This window comes from Artemia franciscana, chromosome 9, assembly GCF_032884065.1.
Source record: "Artemia franciscana chromosome 9, ASM3288406v1, whole genome shotgun sequence".
NCBI lineage: Eukaryota > Metazoa > Arthropoda > Branchiopoda > Anostraca > Artemiidae > Artemia > Artemia franciscana.
Genome location: NC_088871.1, coordinates 6,409,142 through 6,428,656, shown reverse-complemented (window position 1 = coordinate 6,428,656; position 19,515 = coordinate 6,409,142). Strand labels below are relative to the sequence as shown.

The 19,515-nt window shown below is 35.1% G+C and overlaps 1 protein-coding gene across 2 annotated transcripts in view; it reads right to left on the bottom strand.

The window, feature by feature from the left end:
* The window catches only part of LOC136030937 (asparagine--tRNA ligase, cytoplasmic-like), a 124,618-nt gene that overhangs the window by 85,120 nt on the left and 19,983 nt on the right, over nt 1–19,515 (bottom strand). For both annotated transcript variants that reach the window (XM_065710046.1, XM_065710047.1), the window contains 4 exons: nt 15,267–15,528; nt 7,749–7,933; nt 5,956–6,075; nt 879–1,027 (listed from right to left, as the gene is read on the bottom strand). In XM_065710046.1, the coding sequence (XP_065566118.1) occupies nt 879–1,027; nt 5,956–6,075; nt 7,749–7,933; nt 15,267–15,528 (716 nt within the window). The remainder of the gene's footprint in view (nt 1–878; nt 1,028–5,955; nt 6,076–7,748; nt 7,934–15,266; nt 15,529–19,515) is intronic.

The window sequence follows — 19,515 nt, the reverse complement described above, 5'->3', positions numbered from 1 at the left end:
CTCTAAGCGTTTTCCAAAATTTTAGGCTCCCCCTAACTCCCCCCAATGTCACCGGATCCGGTCGGGATTTAAAATTAAGAGCTCCGAGACACGATATCCTTCCAAACATCAAATTTCATTAAGATCTGATCACCCGTTCGTAAGTTAAAAATACCTCATTTTTTTAATTTTTCCGATTCAATCCCCCCCCCCCCAGATGGCCGAACCGGGAAACGACAATTTCTAATTTAATTTGTTTCCTGATACACCCGCCAAATTTCATCGTCCTAGCTTACCTGGAAATGCTAAAGTAGCAAAACCGGGACAGACAGACAGACCGACAGAATTGGCGATCGCTATACGTCACTTGGTAGATACCAAGTGCCATAAAAACTGAAATATATATTACAAAATATTAGATATTGACTTTAATATTGACGGTTAAATAAGTCTTGCTTAGGTTTTCTTATTTTATACTCGATTTAACATTATCTTACGTAATTCAGACTAACAAACTAATGCATTTCCTTGAAAATAACCTTAACATTTTTCATACAGTTAATATTTGATATTATTACAATATAAATCAACAATATTTCACAGACAAAATAATATTAATTTGTTCAAGACCCGCTACACAAAAATAAAACTAATTTTTTCATGATCCGCTACACAAACATTTGGGAAAAGCGTAGTACAGAGAAAGAGAAAGAAAACAGACCACAATATTATAAACATAACCTAACACCCTGAGTGAATAAGCAATCAAACCAGCTGGTGGTATAGCCCTATTTCCTCAGTGGAAATAGAAAATAGCAGAGCCACTGCTTTAATACATCCCATGTTGAAAGCCAAGCAATTGCGAAGAGATTAGAAGTCATTTGATAAATCAAACTAACCCAAAATAATCCAGTTTAAACAGGGTTGAACCTCCTTCGACCTGTGTTTGAACAAGGCTAGGTGGGTTGACTTCCACGTATCCTCTGTCCAAGAAGTGCTGTCGCATCTGTTCTGTTATTACAAAACCCATTTTCAGAACTTTACTGGTCTATAAAGAAAAAAAAAATTGCAAAAAGGAGAAAAAATCAACAACCAAAAAGAGTATAATTTATATGTCTTCTTTTAATCTAACTGAAACATTACAAAAAGGTGACGACGTCTTCTTTCAGTAGTTTTTTTTTTTATGTTCAAGATCTATAGCTTATTCAAAACCTGACTGGACAATAGCTGGGATGGTTCAGCATGAAAATAAAGCAAGTTAAAAAAAGAAGTCAATCAAAAAGGGCCCTCTTCTTTGCTGAGATATGAAAAAAATACATCTCCAGGGCTTTGCTGGACTACTAGAAAAAAAAAAAAATAATCGAAACAAAAACGAGTACTACTTGAATATGTTCTTTTCACGTATCTGTACAACATAAAAAGCGAACATACTTCCTCTTTTGGCGATTATTTTTTGCTTTTTTTTTATTTTCAGGACTAAGAACTAGTATCAGGGTTCAATGATATCACAGTTAGGAACACTATTTTAAAATAAGCAAAAAAAAAACTTTTATCATTAGAATATCTTTCATAAGTTTGCTGTAGTAATTCCAAAATGTGACCGCCTTATAATTTTTTTTTTGGAAAAACCTACCATTTTTCCATTTTAGGTTTAAGTTCCCTGTGCAATTTTTTGTGGTCTTCTTTGGTGCTATTTTTCTGCTCTCGTATGTTTTTATACAACAACGAAACACGACAATTGTTCTATCATTCCATAGCTGAGATTCATCTCTATCCTTCGATCAAATTAAATTTTGATGTACGTTGTTTTTTACATTAAAAATACGTTGAATGTGGTACAAAAATTGTTTAAAAAAGGACAATTTTCCTATTTTTTATTCAAGTTTAGATCCTCCTCCAAGAAAAAGTATAAATAATATAATAATTACGAACAGATCACAGACTAATGAATCTAGTTATGAAGAACATCGCCCTAGATAACTTCGAAGACCACACTGCCTTTCCATGACGAAAGTTTTTTCTTCTAATTCTATTGTAAATTTTAAATCACCTCCCCAAAAATTAAGATGTTCTAAAAACTTTTTAATTCCTCCACCCCCTAATTCCATACTGAAATTATGTCATCCATATATATCCCCCAAAATTTCTGTTTTAAAAAGTATGAATCTAACGCTATTGTTTCAATATTTTCTACAAAACAATTTGTTAATAAAGGACTTAAAGGGGCCCCCATGGGAAAACCATTTACTTGTTCGAAAAACCCCCCTCTGAATTGAAAAAAATAAGAGAACATGTTGCACAACCTAACTAAATTCATAATTACACCGACTTCCAAAACTGTTTCACCACTAATTAAGTCCAAATTTCTTAGTATCTTTCTTTCAAGAAGAATTTCTGCGGCTTTTACATCAATACTCGTATACATTGACACTATGTCGAAACTTGAAATTATAGAATTTGTACAAATCTCCACTTCTTTTATTTTTTTTATAAGTTCTGACGAATTCTTAATGTAAGAAATTTGTGTAGACATGAGTGGTTTACACAATGACACTAGCCCTTTTGTTGGCTAGTTTTTGGCTAGTTTGTTGGCTAGTTTTGGTACATCGCCCTTCTGTTGCAAGTTGCAGGTGCACACTTTCCGCAAAATCCCTTATGAGAACATAAACCTTGAAGTAAAAGTTCTTGATGAAGCATGCAGCAGTATTTCAAAAGACGGTATGTAAAATTTTCGTCAAACTAAAATTTACAGCATTCCTATTCAGCAAAGCAATTTTCCTTCGATGTGTAGAATCCACTTTCATATATCTTATTTGGTTTTCAAGGTATTTACAAGTTGTTATTTTTTTCGGTCTGTTCGTTAAATAAGCTGTATTCTCTTTTTGCACTCAGAGAAATAGGACGGACATTTGACTGAGATATCAAAATTGTTTTATTGTATCTTCGATGACTCAAAAATAAACTTCCTTGGATAAACCAATGCACTAATCCTGAATAATAATAATAACGATAATAACAATAATACAACGGTCAGTTCAATTTACTTGCTCATACCTTATTTGGTTTTCTAGGTGGTTAGATGTTTTTTTAATACAATTTTTTATTTTTTTTTTAATGTTTCGCAATAGCAATAACGAACTAGCTCAGTAGGTAAAGCACCAAATTTACGACCTTAGAGACACGGGTTCAAGCTTTCTCCCTTTGGTAAAAAGTAAAATATTAAGAATACAAGTATATCCCTTTTTGGGTAAAATTCATATTTGTAGAGTAAGACGTCCATATTAGACTATTTTATTGTGTGCAGATGAATAGAGAATTCAATAAAAGCAGAGAAGGGAGTTCTTTTTCTTTGGAAATGACTATTTCCAAAGCTATAATTTTATTGGCAAGTGTACATTTAGTGGTGGAGGAACCAGCTGGAATTTTGAGTGAAGTTTTACTGGGGGGGGACAATATTTTCTTTGGTCCTCACTAGAGTACTGTTTCTTTATGCCTGGAGTCCGACAGGTTAATACACGAATATCTGTGAATAACTTTGAACATAACCCCAAAAAACAAATGAAAAACATAGATTTGACATCTGGTAGGCTCAGACAATCCAAGTATTTCTAAAGAAATTGCATTGGTCTGGAGTCAAATTAGGTTGCTTCAAAACCAACAAACTGAACTAAGTTTTCCAGTTTTTGCTTCAGTTTTTCAATTTGAATTAATTGTTGGTTTTAACAAAACCAAGAATTAGAATCAATTATTCAGATCAAAAATAATCAATTACTTATTAATTAGCTATTCAGAAGAGACACGATAACATTAGTAGGCCGTTTTCCTTTAGAAGCAATTTCATTTTTTAACTACATGTGCAAAAGATAAGGAACTAGTCCTAATGTTTCTGTACTCTGTTTTACCCATAAAAAAAATGACTAAAAATTTTAAACCTGCCATTTTCACTTGACTGGGGCAAAATCAGTTAAATAAAGGAGTAAAATATTATTTTTCTTATCATAATTTTTTTATTATTATTTGAGGAATTATATATTACATATAATTATATATTACATAGACCTAAGCGAAAGAAAACCTTCAAATATACGAGCAGTAAGATCAGATTCTGGTGAAATTCTTGAAGGTGAAAGTGCACAACTAGAAAGATAGAAGGAACATTTTGCAAAGCCGCTGAACTCTGATAAAGTGAATTATGACCCTGAACTACTGCTGTCCACTGAGCAAACCATACGCGAAAATCTTCCAATGCCTGATCTCTCCCCCCCCCCCTCAGTGGAAGATATACAGACAGCTCTGAGAATGAAAAACAATAAGGCGCCCGGAATACGTCGGTTCATCGTCGAGCTACTGAAATTCGGAGGACCAGCAATGCTTCTTTGCCTACATATACTTTTCTCCCTTGTTTGGACGATGGAAATAAGGCCGCAAGAATAGAAAGAAGGACTAATCATTCCTCTGTGGAAACGCAAAGGCAGCAACAGCAATTGCTTCAATTACAAAGGAATCACCCTCCTATCAGTCCCTAGTAAATTATTTGCCATGAATCTACTGGACAGAAGGACCCAATTCCTCCGTGCCGCCAGATTCAGCAAGCGGGTTTCATGCCCAATAACTCCACGACTGTATATCTTCATCCTCCGTCAGGTTGCAAAAAAAAGCCCACCAGTTCCAATATACAGCTTATATTGTCTTTGTTGACTTCAATGCGGCACTTGATTCGGTTAACCGTGATTCCTCTGGATGATACTTTAACAAATAGGACTCCCTGACAAGTATTGCCGTCTGTTCAAGGCCCTTTACATTGTTACTAAGAGCTTCGTCCAGATAAACGGTCGTCACAGCCAAGTATTCGAAATATAAGCCGGTGTAAGGTAAGGATGTGCTCACGCCTCCGAACTTTTCAACTCCGTCATGGATGATGTTGCGGACCGAACCAAAAAGTCTCTACTATGGACTGCAGTTTGGTGACCGATTCCTAAGTGATTGCGACTTTGCGGATGATATCACTTTAGTTTGCACCTCTACAGCTGAACTCGAGGAAGGACTTACCACACTGTCGGAAGAAGCATTTAAAATGGGCCTGAAAATCAGCTGGCAAAAGACTAAGATAATGAACATCGATCCGGCAGACGCAGCTTCGAACTCACCTCCATTCAGGGTGTTGGGACAAACCATTGAATTAAATTAGAGGTACAAAATGGCTCAAACAGTTGTCAAATCGTTCACGCATCTTGGCCCCGTCATCACATGAAGATGTGAAATCGTTCGCGTATCTTGGCTCCGTCATCACGGATAGCGAATCTATCCAAGCTGAAACTGAGTCCCGTATCGCGAAAAATACCCCAATCATGGCCCGACTCGGTCGCTCCGTTTGATCAAAGCCCAGCATCACCCAATCTACCTTAGTTCTGCCCCCAGATGGACGTAAGGGACGGGACTATCTATCAACAAGTGAAAATGACATCATTTTTACACATTCTTGAAAAAAGCTTATGCCGGGTGTGCCTCTCACTCATATTATCTGTCTTTGCTTTTTCTAGTAGCAGTAGTATGTGAAAAATTACACAAACATAAAAAAAAGCAAAAAAAAGCTGATAAGCAAAAACAAAATTAACAAGCAAAAAATAAGAAGAAAAAATTTGTAAAACATGTGCCAGCAAACTTTAAAAAGGAGTAGCTTTCCTTTGAAGGTATAATTGTCTTTGAGAATCACCTAATGGTTAATGTTTAAATTGTCATGAACGAAAGGTAATGTCAAATTTAACGAATTAGTTTCGATTATTTATTTTCACAATAGCAAGAATAACGAAAATTTGATAATGCACTAAAAACAACAATTTGATTTACTGGGGGCAAAAATCATAATTTACTTTCAATGTCCTTGCGCTTTTAAAATCTCGAAAGATAAAAAAAAAACAATCAGGACTTCTACTCTTATACCGAGCATAAATGGCAACGATAAGAAAAGAGACTCACATTTTCTCCTCTAATCATAATATGTCTATTGTCCAACATAACGTCACTATGCGCTTCTTCGTTAAGAACAGCATCAGCGCCACCAGCAGGCGCTCCACCAATGAGCTCCCAGTAATCTACCTACAATTATTTTGGAAAATACCATTTTTACGTTTATTGATTATATTCAAACCTAGATAAATGGGACAAAATAAGAATCACGTGATCACAATAGGTGTAATTAACATTTGAGAACAATACACTAAATGGTGCCGTTTTTGTTCCAAATAAACACTATACTGTTTCATTTGAACTTTTTAAAACCGCTTGCAAAAAAAAGAAACAAAAGAATTGCCGAATCTCTTCATGGGCCGTGAAATTGACTTCGGTTTCTTTCTTGGGCGAGCGTTCACTTAGCTTAGGTAAGCTTAGGGAAAACACCAAACCATGATTGGATGTCCTTGAACGTGTGAGATAACGTGAACTTTTTTTTCCGATACTAATTTTAGCCTGTTTTGGACAAAAAATATAAAAAGTAAAAAGAAAATTTGTTTATCTTTTTCGCTACATAAAAAAACAGTAAGTCAATAAATTTTCGATCGCATGAGCTGAAATGAAAAGATAAATAATGATAAATGACTGTTCAACATGAAAACACGATTTAGAAAAACTATTTGAGAGAACATTGAAAAGCCATACGGTCTCAGATGTAACGAATTTACTTGTTTGATTTTTATCTAGATAAATTTACCCCCTTTTTGGACAAATTATTTCGGTGAAAATAATGGATTATTCGATAAATCTTAGACTCCCTGAATACAATCTGTTACAAAAAAAGTAACTCGACCATTGAGTTCACATTTTCCCCAACAGCCCAGCTGAGTTCCTAATTAGCCCAGAAGCATAAGGGCAGAAAAAGAGTCAACTGGGATACCAATGACTGAAATTATAGTGGAACACGAAAATCCCTAAAGTGCAAACATGCAAGGCCCTAGCAATAGGGGTGATCAAACTCCCCAAGTAGTTGATCAGAAGGATCCCTATCGGGATATTAGAGCCAAAAATTGACAAAAATCGTCGACAATCGACTATTTAATTGCTCCATATCCTCTCTAGGGAAGTTTTTGGCATCAGGATACACTGCCCCGTGCCTCAAAAACATCGACCTTGGAGAAATTTCCCAATATCCCACTTTCCCCTTGGGCTTAGATGTTCACGCAGCAATGAGGTCAAACATAATGCGCAACATACTTAACGACAGAAAAGAAGCAGGGATTAGTCCGTCCTCTTTATGGTTGATCACTCTCAACATATTAGAGCCTAAAATTAAATTGGGTTGAAGTCCAAAAATTTTTTGACGTATAGATAACTATCTAATATTTTCAAACCCCTTGTGAAATTTTCCGATATCCCGCATATTTGTGCCAGAAAACCAGGATTTTCTACGATTTTTCTTCTGGTTATTACAAAACTATGAACAGAATTTTAGTTGCGCAAGTTTAACCATTGTTGCCAAACTGAACCGTGGACAAAAATTTAGCATAAACTTAAAAATTCCCAGATAATAATTTATTTAATCTTGGAAGCAATTATGGGTCATAAAGCCCAAATATTAATAAGCTTTATAACAAGGCATGCCAGGTTGCAAAGCTGAAACAGAGCATAAGCTTAGGTTCCTGCTGATAAATACGACACCCTAAATGCATCGAAAGAGATCAGATTATCACAAGTTCATAAAAGTTGATAACAATATTTGGAAAGATAAAACATAAAGTATCATATCAATTGTCAAGAAGTACAAGAAATACACTTACAATTAGTTCGTGGTTCCCAGGTGCCGTGTGGCTCCCTGGAGGTAATTCTCTAACCGTTCCAAAAAGTGTGACGCAAGATTCAGTTGTTAAAGTGATGGCCTCGTACGTCTGACACAACATATCAGTGAGTACACACTGAAGATACCCAGTACCATCCCTTAGATCAATAAACATCATCTTTTTGCCTGAAAAGAAAATTATAAATTAGCTTTACCTTGCATGAATTACAAAACTCTATTCAAGTTTATGTATAAAACGGTTCCAAATTATAATAAAAATACGTAAGAAATCGCTTTTTCGGATGTCCATATGAGAACAGAGTAAGATACAATGAAAAATTTTTTGACCTTTCAGTTTTAGTCCATACCCTTTCCTCACAGTTTCACTGAAACACGAAGAGAAGCACTGAAACCCTTGTACCCATCTTGGCCATACTACTAGTGACAGGCCTACCATACGATGGAGAATATCGTAGCCCTTGTATAGGTCAAACACATGCATATTAGTATAATCATGAGGTAGATATGAGTAGATTAAATGTATCCTTGTTCATAAATCAAAAATAATATATTTTATCTTCGTAATTTTCTTTAAGTACAAAATTTTTCCTGATACCTCAGCTTCAGATGTTGACAATCCACTTGAGATGAGGTATCCAAAGTTACTCATAAAAACTGAATCCTTTCCTTCGACTGTAATACTATAACGCATAAAGATATAAATTCAATAATAATGAATAAATAGTAAAGACCATGCAGCTTTGCCAGCTCCCGTTTAACTAAACTCGCTTTTTACTCAACCAAATTCAACTCAAATCATTAAATTCATCTTCCTTTAAATGCAGCCCCATTTAAATCAACACTTCTTTAGTTCAACCCCCCCCCCTTCAACTCAACCTTATTCAGCTCAAAACCGGTTTAACTAAAAAAAACATGCAGCGTAACGCTCTTTCAACTTCACCCCATACAATTCTAGCTTCATGTAATTCAACGTCCATTCAACTTGGCCCATATTAAACACAACCCCGGCAACAGGTAAGGTCAATTTAAGTTGAATAAGGTTGAATTAAAGTGGGCTTTGGATTGCATTGGGGTTGCATGAAACGAAGGTTAAGATGCAATGGATAGAATTGAAAGAGGTTAAGTTAAATGGGCATAAATTTGATGAAGAGTGGAGTTGAATGAGGGCTGGGTTAGAGGAGCAAGGGGTTAAATGGGTTGAAGCAAACTAAACGGGAGATAAACTACATGCACTTGAGCTTTTCCATGACGCTAAAATAAATGAAAATGAAGATAAAATAAATGAAAAATAAATGAAATTAAAATAAATAAAATAAATAAATGAAGACATTTTAGAAACAATGAAATGCAGAAGATAGTTAAATGAATATTTCAGCTAAGTGTCTAATAACTGTCTTCAGCAAAGCAAATAAGCAAAATAAAGATAAAATTCGACTTTGAAATTGAAAATAAAAACAAAAATAAAAGAGTCAAAGCTTCGTTAATTTATGCATGTTCAGCTAGGATTAATAGAACCAAACAGGAAGCTTTCAAAAAAGCAAGAACAACATTAAAAGTTTGTTTCTGATATGATCTGTCTGAATTACCATTTTTGTTAGCCAGAGCTGAACTTGCAAAAAGTAATGATGCTGGGACTCTTTTCATTGTTGCTTTCATTTTTCTTTTCCTCAGTTTTATCGTAATTTGAATTTTATCTTTACTTTTTTGTTTTGCTGAGGATGGCTATTGAATATATAAGCGAAATATTCAATTAATTTTCGTCTGCAATTCTCAGTTTTAAGAATTTTCTCATTGCGTCAATTAAACTGAATATTTGAAATATAATAATATTAATTGCTAAAAGGTTATTAGTTCAAGATGTTATTATCTTCTTTATTGTTTGTTGGAATGAAAAGCGATAATGATTTGAAGTATAACTGATTAGAAACTGGATCCTTTTCATTCAGTTGTAAACAAGTAATAATCGTAAACAATACCCAAGACAAATTTAAATTGAAAAGTATGATTACTTCCTCTTAAAAAAGCTAAAAACAATAAACAAAACCTATCCAGGTGAATTTGATACACTGTTGATAAGAGATATTATGTTTTAAATATTGACAAATAATAATTTGACCTATCTTTTCTGAAAAATATCGGATCTCAGCTATCTTATAGTAGGGGGTATGTAAACCTTATTCCCTATTGGTGAGGGGTTAGGGTATATAATTTTCCTTTAATGGATTGAGACTAATTCTTATAGGGAACCTATTCACTTTTAAATTCTAAGCAATCCAAATCCACAAAAAGATACACATTGGAGGAGGGTGCTACGGAAGGCAAAGGCAATTGAAGTTTTAGTGGACTGTTCGGTGAGCAGTAAGTGCAAAAAGCATGAATTGCTCAACACAGTCATTCTTGGGTAGGAGCGAATCATACTTGGGATTAAAGGTATGTTTTTGCCTTCCTGGCGAGAAAAAAAAACAAAAAAAACTTCCGAGCATTCCAAATGCACAAAGAGATACACATTGGAGGAGGGTACTACAGATGGTGAAGATAATTGAAATTTTATTGGCCTGTTTGATGAGCAGTAGGTGCAAAAAGCATGGGGTCTTCAACAGAGTCATTCTTGGGTAGGAGCGAATTATACTTTGGATTAAAGGCATGTTTCTGCCTTCCTAGCAAAAAAAAAAAAAAAAACAATAACAGTTTTCCTAATGATAATGTTTTTGCTGGCTAACAGAAAATTATTATAAACAATCGGTTGTCAAATCCTTAATCAATATGAAAAAATTATTGGAGAAAATAGTTGATAAATATTGAGCACAGTCACAAGAAAAAAACAATTAATAAAAAAAGGAGATATCTTTATTAAAAAATAAATAGCTGTGGAGAGCTTTACTATTTTACAGTTTAATATGAGATTTTTAGATTTGTTTTAAGTTCGAAATGCAGTATAGAATCTATTGTTTATATTATATTTCATTTTTAAATTACCCAATTTTGTAAGTCTCTGGGAATTGTTGATAACAAACGTGACGGCTAAAATAAGATTTGAGTCAAAATATAAAACTAGAATAAAATGAAGCTCTGGACTCCTTTATTGTTATAGATTACACATAAATATTTTAGCTTCTGAATAAAATAGTCACTATTCATTTAGCCTACTCAAATTTTACCTGAGAATAGTTAGCGAATATTGACAATTTAAATAAGTACGTTCTTTTCGATCATGTTAGATGACACTCATAAGTTTCTTTTGAAGCATATTGTTTGTAATATTCTTTTTTTTTTAACAAATAGATAAGAATAGGGGGCTAGAGGGTAGCCTTTTCCATTTTTTTTTTATAATAGAAAGCCTTTTGACCATAGATAATATTCGTTGTTGCTCTAATTTATCATTGCCAAGTGGTTAGCCGTTCTAAGCAAGTAATTGGCGCGCTAGACTTGAAATCCTCTGCCGACAGAGCAGGGTTCAGGCCCTAGGGTCTTTTGATTATTTAATTTGGAACAGGGATCAGCACCCTAAATCCGTAAGCTCAGCCATATTCGATCCGGCTCCAGAATGAACACCTGAAAATATCGTGGAAAAAAGCACAGGAAACGTCAGATATGCCCCTAGCCACGATTTACACTCCCGGGCAAAGGAAGAGAATCAGGGGGTCGATCATTGCTCTACGCAGAACATTGTCTTTAAGTAGTTTTAATTCACCATCAAGCTTTTTTGAAGGACCAAGAAGAGAGATGATCTATCCAGGGCCGTATATAGGATTTTTTTTTTGGAGGGGGAGTGTTTTACACAAGGATTTTTTTCAGGGGAGGGGAGAGGGTACAGAAAAACCCTATCAAAAATGCATGAAAAAAATTGATTTTATCCGTTTTTCTTACGTTTTTGTCAGACAAACATTTCGGGGCGGGGGGATTCGAACCCCCTTTCATCCCCCTGGATACGGCCTTGGACTTATCCTCATTTTGGATGTGTAGAATTTCTGAAAGTAAATGTGGACGCTTGGGTAGTTGGACCATCCCTAAAACTGGGAATAAGATAGTCTTAACCTTACAAATAGGAGACAAGATAAGAATAATCTATCTTAGTCTACCTTTCGTTGTGTATAATTTTTTTTTATTTTAATTAGTCAGAATTATAATTTATTAATTACAGTAATTAATTACAGCAATTACAGCATTAATATCAATTTATATCTCACAAAACATGGCCTACTCTGTGGCACCCAATTCGGGTTTAGAAAAGGTCATTCAACTAGTCATGCTGCCATTCATCTTGTTGATTTTGTAAATAATTGTTTAGCAAAAAGTGAGATCCCCCTAACAGTATTTTATCGCAGAGATTAGAATGCTTGCGTATTAAAGGAGTGTGTCTGAAGTTGTTTGAAAGCTATTTACGCGGGAGGTCTATTAAAGTGATGATTGATGATGTGTTTTCTTCATCTTCTCAAGTGTCATGCGGTGTGCCACAGGGGTCGGTCCTTGGTCCACATGTAGATAGCATGAGGTTCTATCTTCCGGATTGTTGCTTAACGTCATTTGCTGATGACAATGCAGTTATGTTTTCTAGTCGTTGTTTGGATAGCCTTGCATTGAAAGTGAATTGAGTTTCGTGAAGTTTCCATGTTTTTACTAGATTAAGTTTGTTATCAGTAAACGTTGCTAAGACTAATTTTATTTTATATACTAGAGTAGGCAAGCCCAATGATATTAATGGTAAAATTCTGTTTGATAATAAGCATGTGGTTCAGGTTCAGGAAATCCGTTATTTAGGTTTTTGCATTGATTGTAATCTTTCGTGGAAACGCCACAGCGTTATTGTTGCAACAAAGGTTGCCCACGGCCTTGGAGCAATTCAACGTTTCAAAAAGTTTTTACCTCCGAGAGTTTTATTGCTTTTATACCATGCTCTGATTCACCCTTATGCTTCGTATTTGAATGTAGGAACGCTACAGGAGTACGAAAGTACGAATTTTTGCCTATTAATGTTGGAATAACTTACGTCCAGAGGTTTTTCGTGATTATTTTAGTGAAAACAGATAGTTGCATCATTAAGAAACGCTTCTCTAACCAGGGCCAGCTTCTCTACTAGATTTTCAGAGCCTAAGTATGGAACTCTGTTTGGGAGAGCATTCGGGCGGCTGAGCACCTGGGGTTATTAAAAAGTAAATTGAAAAAGTATTTATTAGGCCAAGGTTCATAGGTTTTTTTTTTTGTTTTTTTGTTTTACTATGAGATTGGTTATTAGTATTGATGAGTTGATGAGAGATTAGTCGTTATTGGTTAACTTTTTTTTCTATTTTGTAGTGAATTATTAATTAGAATATGAGTTTTATATACCTGCCCAGTCGCAAGTACTTTTTTGCACCGTTCTTGAGGCGGGTACTGGGATATTAGTTAAATGTACTTGGATTATAAATAAAGTGAACTGAATTGAAAAGTGATTTTCAACGAAAAATCTGTCAGTAATCTATATATCTTTACTGCAGCAGGGCCTACCTTAGTAAGTACCAGACCCCAAATTAGATAAGGTTCAGTCATATAAAATATAAAGCCAAAAGATACATGTTTATAAATATATCAATGAGAAAATGGAGAAGAGATGCCTTTTTCTAACTTGAAAAATTGCTGCCTCAGGATGATAGAATTTTTAAGCAACAGATCTATATTCCGAAAACGAGCATGGAAAAATCATTTTCGAAACTAATACAGATAAGAATAAAGACGTGCCCCTCAGAATATGCAAGCAACTAAAGTAAGAAAAGGAGTGGATGCTAGAGCCTGGGAATACCTTCCCAGCCCAACTTGAGCAGTAATTCTGATGAATTATAGTATAATGTGTCTAGAACAAAACCTTCAGTTAAACGCAAGGCCCCTTTCACTTCTTTTACCACTCTTTGTAATACTTCACATCTAAGAGGAGAAGGTTATGGACCCCCTCGCTATACAAGTGTAACATATTTTAATCCGAAAAGAACGAATATTAACCGAAAAATTTAGTAACTCAGTGCCTCTTATTAAAAAAAAAAAATAATAATAGCAAAAAGAAGAACAGATTTTCGCTAACTTCTAGATTTCTTAAACTATAGAAATGAAAATATTTTGGAAAGGTTTGAGAGTTTGAGCTAGGGAATAAAAAAAATTCAAGTTCTTACTTCCACCCGCTCCACTTCAATTGCACTAGCTTCACATGAATTTAAAAAATCGTATTATTATATGAGGGAAACTTCTGAAAATGTTTCTATAGCCAATAGTACCTCTAGGAAAGGGATTTCTAAGCTACCATGTATACTTATTCAGTACTTATGAGGATTGGAACATGCTATGGAGAAGTTTCTACCTTAGGAAAACCATTATTTTAAGCATGGCTCAAATCTTGGCCATCCCAGTACTGGCAATAAAATTGGCAATCATATAATTATAGAGGTAACTTTTGAAAATGTTTCAGTAGCCCATTTCAAGGCCAGGAAAGGCGTTTCTAAGATACTATCTCTACTCCTTCAGTACTTATAAAGCTTGGAATATGATATTAAAATAAAAAGAACTTTCTACATTAGGAAAACTATTGTTTTAAGTCTAGCTCAAATCTTGGCAATAAAATTAACAATCATGTTATTATATGAAGGAAACTTTTCAAAGTTTTACGTAGCGCATGTCAGGCACAGGAAAAATGTTTCTAAGCTACCACCTGTATTCATTAAGTAATTATAACGCTAGAGAGATGTTATGCAACAAGGTCTTATCTTCGGAGGAGTATTGCTTAAAAGCTCGCTCAAATCTTGACAATCACCTATTCAAGGTCTATAGATCAAGAGAACCTGCAAAGCCAAACGTGTAGATAGCATTTATTTTTCACAAGGTAAGCCAGTTGTATAACCGTCCTGGCCGAATTGTTAGTGCGCTAAACTTGAAATCCGTTACCCGTTGGACAGGGTTCGAGTCCTGGTGGCGCTGGCTCTGTGGTTTAGAACGGGGGTCAGAGGCATGCCTCTGTAAGCTCAATTTGGCAGTCGATCCTGTACTAAAAAGGTATCTGGAGAAATTTGGGAGAAAACACAGGATGAGTCGGATGATTTACCCCTAATCACGGTGCACTCCCGGCGGAAGGAAGAGAATCAGGAGATTGGTGTCTGCGCTACGGAGACCATTGATCAGCATGCGAAAAAGTTTTGTTTTTAATATCCTTCATCAGTTTTAAGTTGAAAAGGGGTGAAAAAGGAACCTTAAAACACCTTTCAGAGCCCAACATTAGATTGTAGGTCCCTTCACAAAGTTTAAATCAAGCAGTATCAAAATTTACAGAGTTGCTGTAAACAGGCTTTTTTGTTTGAAAAAAGCAGTTTTCTTGGCCTTTTGAAACAATATTACTCACAGAATACAATAACAAATAAGGCAACGGGCTATATCTTACGAACCCGCTGTAACAAAGTTACTAGTTTTAAAAACTAACCAAAATGACCTCACCAATTTTTTTTTTAGACAAAAAGTTTTTGAACCCACAATCCTTTCTTACCCTGCCATCTGAGACGGTGAACCCAACCATGGATTTTAACTCTTCTCTCCCTATGCTCGGTTGAGTCCCTAATCTTGATCAGCTTAGCACTCGGAAGATGTTTGTCTTCAGCTATTGTTATTTTCTTTGCCTCTTCAAGGTTCTTGGCTCTCTTTTCTGCATCTTCAGCTGTTTTCTTCGCTGCAGCTTTTAATTTGGTCTGTTGTTGCTTATATAGACTTTGGGCTTTCTTTAGAGCACTCTTTGCTACAGGTGCGTATTTCTAAAATGAAACAAAAATAATTAAATAAACAGAGTAAAGCAAGTGCTCACAAAATTGGAATCTTGAAAATGATAAAGATAAAAATAAAAATGTTGCCTATTGTTAATCAATAAAGGCTGACGCATTGTACCCTATGTCAAAATCCAACATTCAATTTAGATGTACATGCACTGTGCCCACTTTTGAAAAACATATAATAAATACAGCCCAAAAGAAGAGCCACCGCCCTGCCCCCTCCCCTTAAATCGTACTTTGACCCCCATTAGTTTCATTACTGAAACCTATGGGAATATCATATATAGAATACCATAGTATCCTCATGAGAATATCATGTGCTGAATCTTGCCTAAATACCTAATTGTCTTTTGTGTAGCTTACTACTTTTGAATATAGCGTTGAAGTAGAAAGTATTGAAGGAGAAGAATTTCTTTTAAGATCCTCCTTTCTCCAACCTAAATATTATGAAGGAGTGTTTTCAGTTTGGATTACATAACGCGCGATTTTCATTTTATAACAATTTGTTTATTCTTACAAAGAGAGCAAAGAGAATAAGAAAAGTAGAAGTAATAAAGAGCGGGTAAAATCTGAAACTATGTCTTGTGCTTACAGACTGCATGGTTTCACGAGGCGGGATGCGCTTGAGAAAAGGGTTCTTTTCTAGATGAAAATTGACTAGTCTACAAACGCAAGCTTAAAGCGAGTAAGAGCTCTTTACTCTCTTACCAGAAAGCGGCAATAATCTGAAGGTAGAGTGGGATAAGTTAACCTTGGATACTAGAAATACATATACCACTCAGCGAACACCAGGTTCTGGCGAGTCAGTGTCAATAATGATTGCCTTATGAAGGCATAACTCCCCCCACTGTAATCCATGGGAGATTCTTTCCCGTAACTAGTTACTATATCCTCATGAGAATATCATGTGCTGAATCTTGCCTAAATACCTAATTGTCTTTTGTGTAGCTTACTACTTTTGAATATAGCGTTGAAGTAGAAAGTATTGAAGGAGAAGAATTTCTTTTAAGATCCTCCTTTCTCCAACCTAAATATTATGAAGGAGTGTTTTCAGTTTGGATTACATAACGCGCGATTTTCATTTTATAACAATTTGTTTATTCTTACTAAGAGAGCAAAGAGATTAAGGAAAAGTAGAAGTAATAAAGAGCGGGTAAAATCTGAAACTATGTCTTGTGCTTACAGACTGCATGGTTTCACGAGGCGGGATGCGCTTGAGAAAAGGGTTCTTTTCTAGATGAAAATTGACTAGTCTACAAACGCAAGCTTAAAGCGAGTAAGAGCTCATTACTCTCTTACCAGAAAGCGGCAATAATCTGAAGGTAGAGTGGGATAAGTTAACCTTAGATACTAGAAATACATGTCATACCACTCAGCGAACACCAAGTTCTGGCGAGTCAGTGTCAATTATGATTGCCTTATGAAGGCATAACTCCCCCCACTGTAATCCACGGGAGATTCTTTCCCGTAACTAGTTACTATTGTTCTCCCCACATCTGTGCCCGGTATCCCTTTACCCTATTCTCACCCTTAGTTGGTATTCGCAACTACGCTCTATTTGCCTGTCTCTATAATTAGAACTCATCAAAGGATGTTACATGCCCCCTCCTCCTTCACCCCGAAGTGCTTTACCCAGTTTTTAGCCTCAGTTTGTATCAAACTCTCATGGCACCTAGTGGTGCGTATGAAGGCCTTTTACCAAGCGTAAAAAGGGGAAAGGTTTTGATCAGTATGACAGTTTGAGGCTGCAAGGAAATAGACCTCTAAGGCTGTGGTGTTACCCAGTATTGAGAAGTGCAAGAATTTTCTATTGGAGATAAGAAAGCTCTCCCAGGTTTAACTCCCACTCAGTTATGTCCATCTTAACTGTCCCCACCCCTTTCCAAAAGGGTTCAAAGTGCGAGCTCCTTAACTTCAATTTCGACATTTGACTGTCTGGTAGAGTGTTAGATATTCCAACACTACTGTTAATTAGCCATAATTTCAACAGAGAGGTGAGATAATATTTAAAACTGCCTCTCAAATTCTCCCCATGCAAGAAGTCAAGCTTGAAACAAGGAATAATCACGAAGGTGATTACTTCCTTAGCACAAACGATCAACAACTGAAATGGATACAAAAGCTTATAAGCAAGACGAACAAAAAATCCCAAAAATAAGTCTGGGGCTGGGGCCCACATACATAACTGTGAAAAAAAATGCATTCTTTCGATGAAAATATTTGAAAAAGAAATATCTAAATATAATTTTCAGCAACGTCAATTGGTAGTATTCGAAACAATCTATTTAGTTTTCAGTGAAGCAGATTTTACGCTTAGCTTTTACGCACACACTAATGTGGTTTGATGGGCGTGGCAGTCCCACTTTCATTCATAGTAAATTTCTTCAGTTTTTGTTTTGACATTTTATTCGTCTATAATTCCTTTTGCTTTAGGTTAAATTTCATTATTCGTGATGATTCCCACTTGTTTGTTTCACTTCTTACATAAGCTAACTTTTGCCTATTTCCATTTAATACCACTCTTTCTGTTTGTAATATTTACTATCGTTTTTTTACTGACATAATTAAATTATTCACGGATATCATAAAAAATTTTCAAGGTAGACAGAAAAAACAGCAGTTGAATTAGCATCTCCACTAATCCCGTTTCTAGTTTGGTCTTCTAAGATTAACCAATTTCACCATCACATCCCTAGCCTACTATATTTCACCAACTATATTTTTTACATTAAAAAAGCTTTTGATACAAAAGAACATGCAATTCTTTTTGATAAGTTGGAAGATATATTGGAAGATAGTGGAATAGCTCTTGATTCAGTGAGATTTTATTTATTAGAAAGTAGTTTTACAATCCAAGTTGGAGAAGAATCATTTCATATTGTTCCTTTAAAATTTTTTTTTGCGAAAAGAAAGATCATGTGTGTGTGTTTATTTGTCTGTTGATTGTTTTTTTTTCTTTTCTTTTTTATTGTTTTCTTCCCAAGGATGACCCGATCGAACCAGTGGTTCTAGAAAATCGGGGCAGGGCTCATTCAAACGGAAATTAAAAGTTATAGAGCCCTTTTTGAGCATCCATAAAGCCTGGAAGGAAAATTTATTTGAAACAGATAGTTTATGGTAAATTTTTGCAAAATAGTGGAGGCAAGAATGAGTAAGGCGAAGTGAAGGAGTTTTAGAGAGTTTGTCTTGTAGGATTTTTGGTACTTTTTGGCCTATTTCCATTTAACACCACTCTTTTTGTATGCAAGATTTACTATCGTTTTTTTACTGATATAATTAAATTATTCACGAATAACATAAACAAATTTCAAGGTGGACAGAAAAACAGCAGATGATGTAGCACCTCCTCTAACTCTGTTTCTAGTTTAGTCCCCTCCAGATTAACCAATTTCACCATCACATCCCCGCTTTCATATCCTTTACATACATCGCAACTTTTGTGACCAGATGCTGAAGTGCCAAATGATTTTCATGAAAACAAAATTCAAAAAGAAAATCAATGTACTAATCGAAGTTCCAAAAGAAAATACCTCAATATAAAAACATCGGTGGCAATCACTGAGTTATCCTTGTCACTGCCCCCCCCCCCCCCGTCCTCCAACGTAAAAACTCAACTGGGAAGATAAAAATTTCAGTTTAAGCAACATAAGATTCATTGTCTATTGTAGTATGTGTTCGTTTGAAGTTTTGTAACTTAAATGAGCCAGCTTTTGTCATTTTTAAGTATTAAATTTACTATTTAAGTGTCACGAAAAAAAACTGTTTCTTGATTTAATTCCTGTTCGTTTTTCAATTGAAGTAATATTTAAATGTATTAAAACTAGTAAAGTTGGCTAATAAGTTTTATCGCTATATTTCAATAAGCCAAGTCTGTTCTTGAAATTCTATATTACAATATTAGCCTCAGATTTATAACCAACTACCTTGTGAATCTCTAAATAACTACTTTGGTCGAAATAAAACAAAACAGAA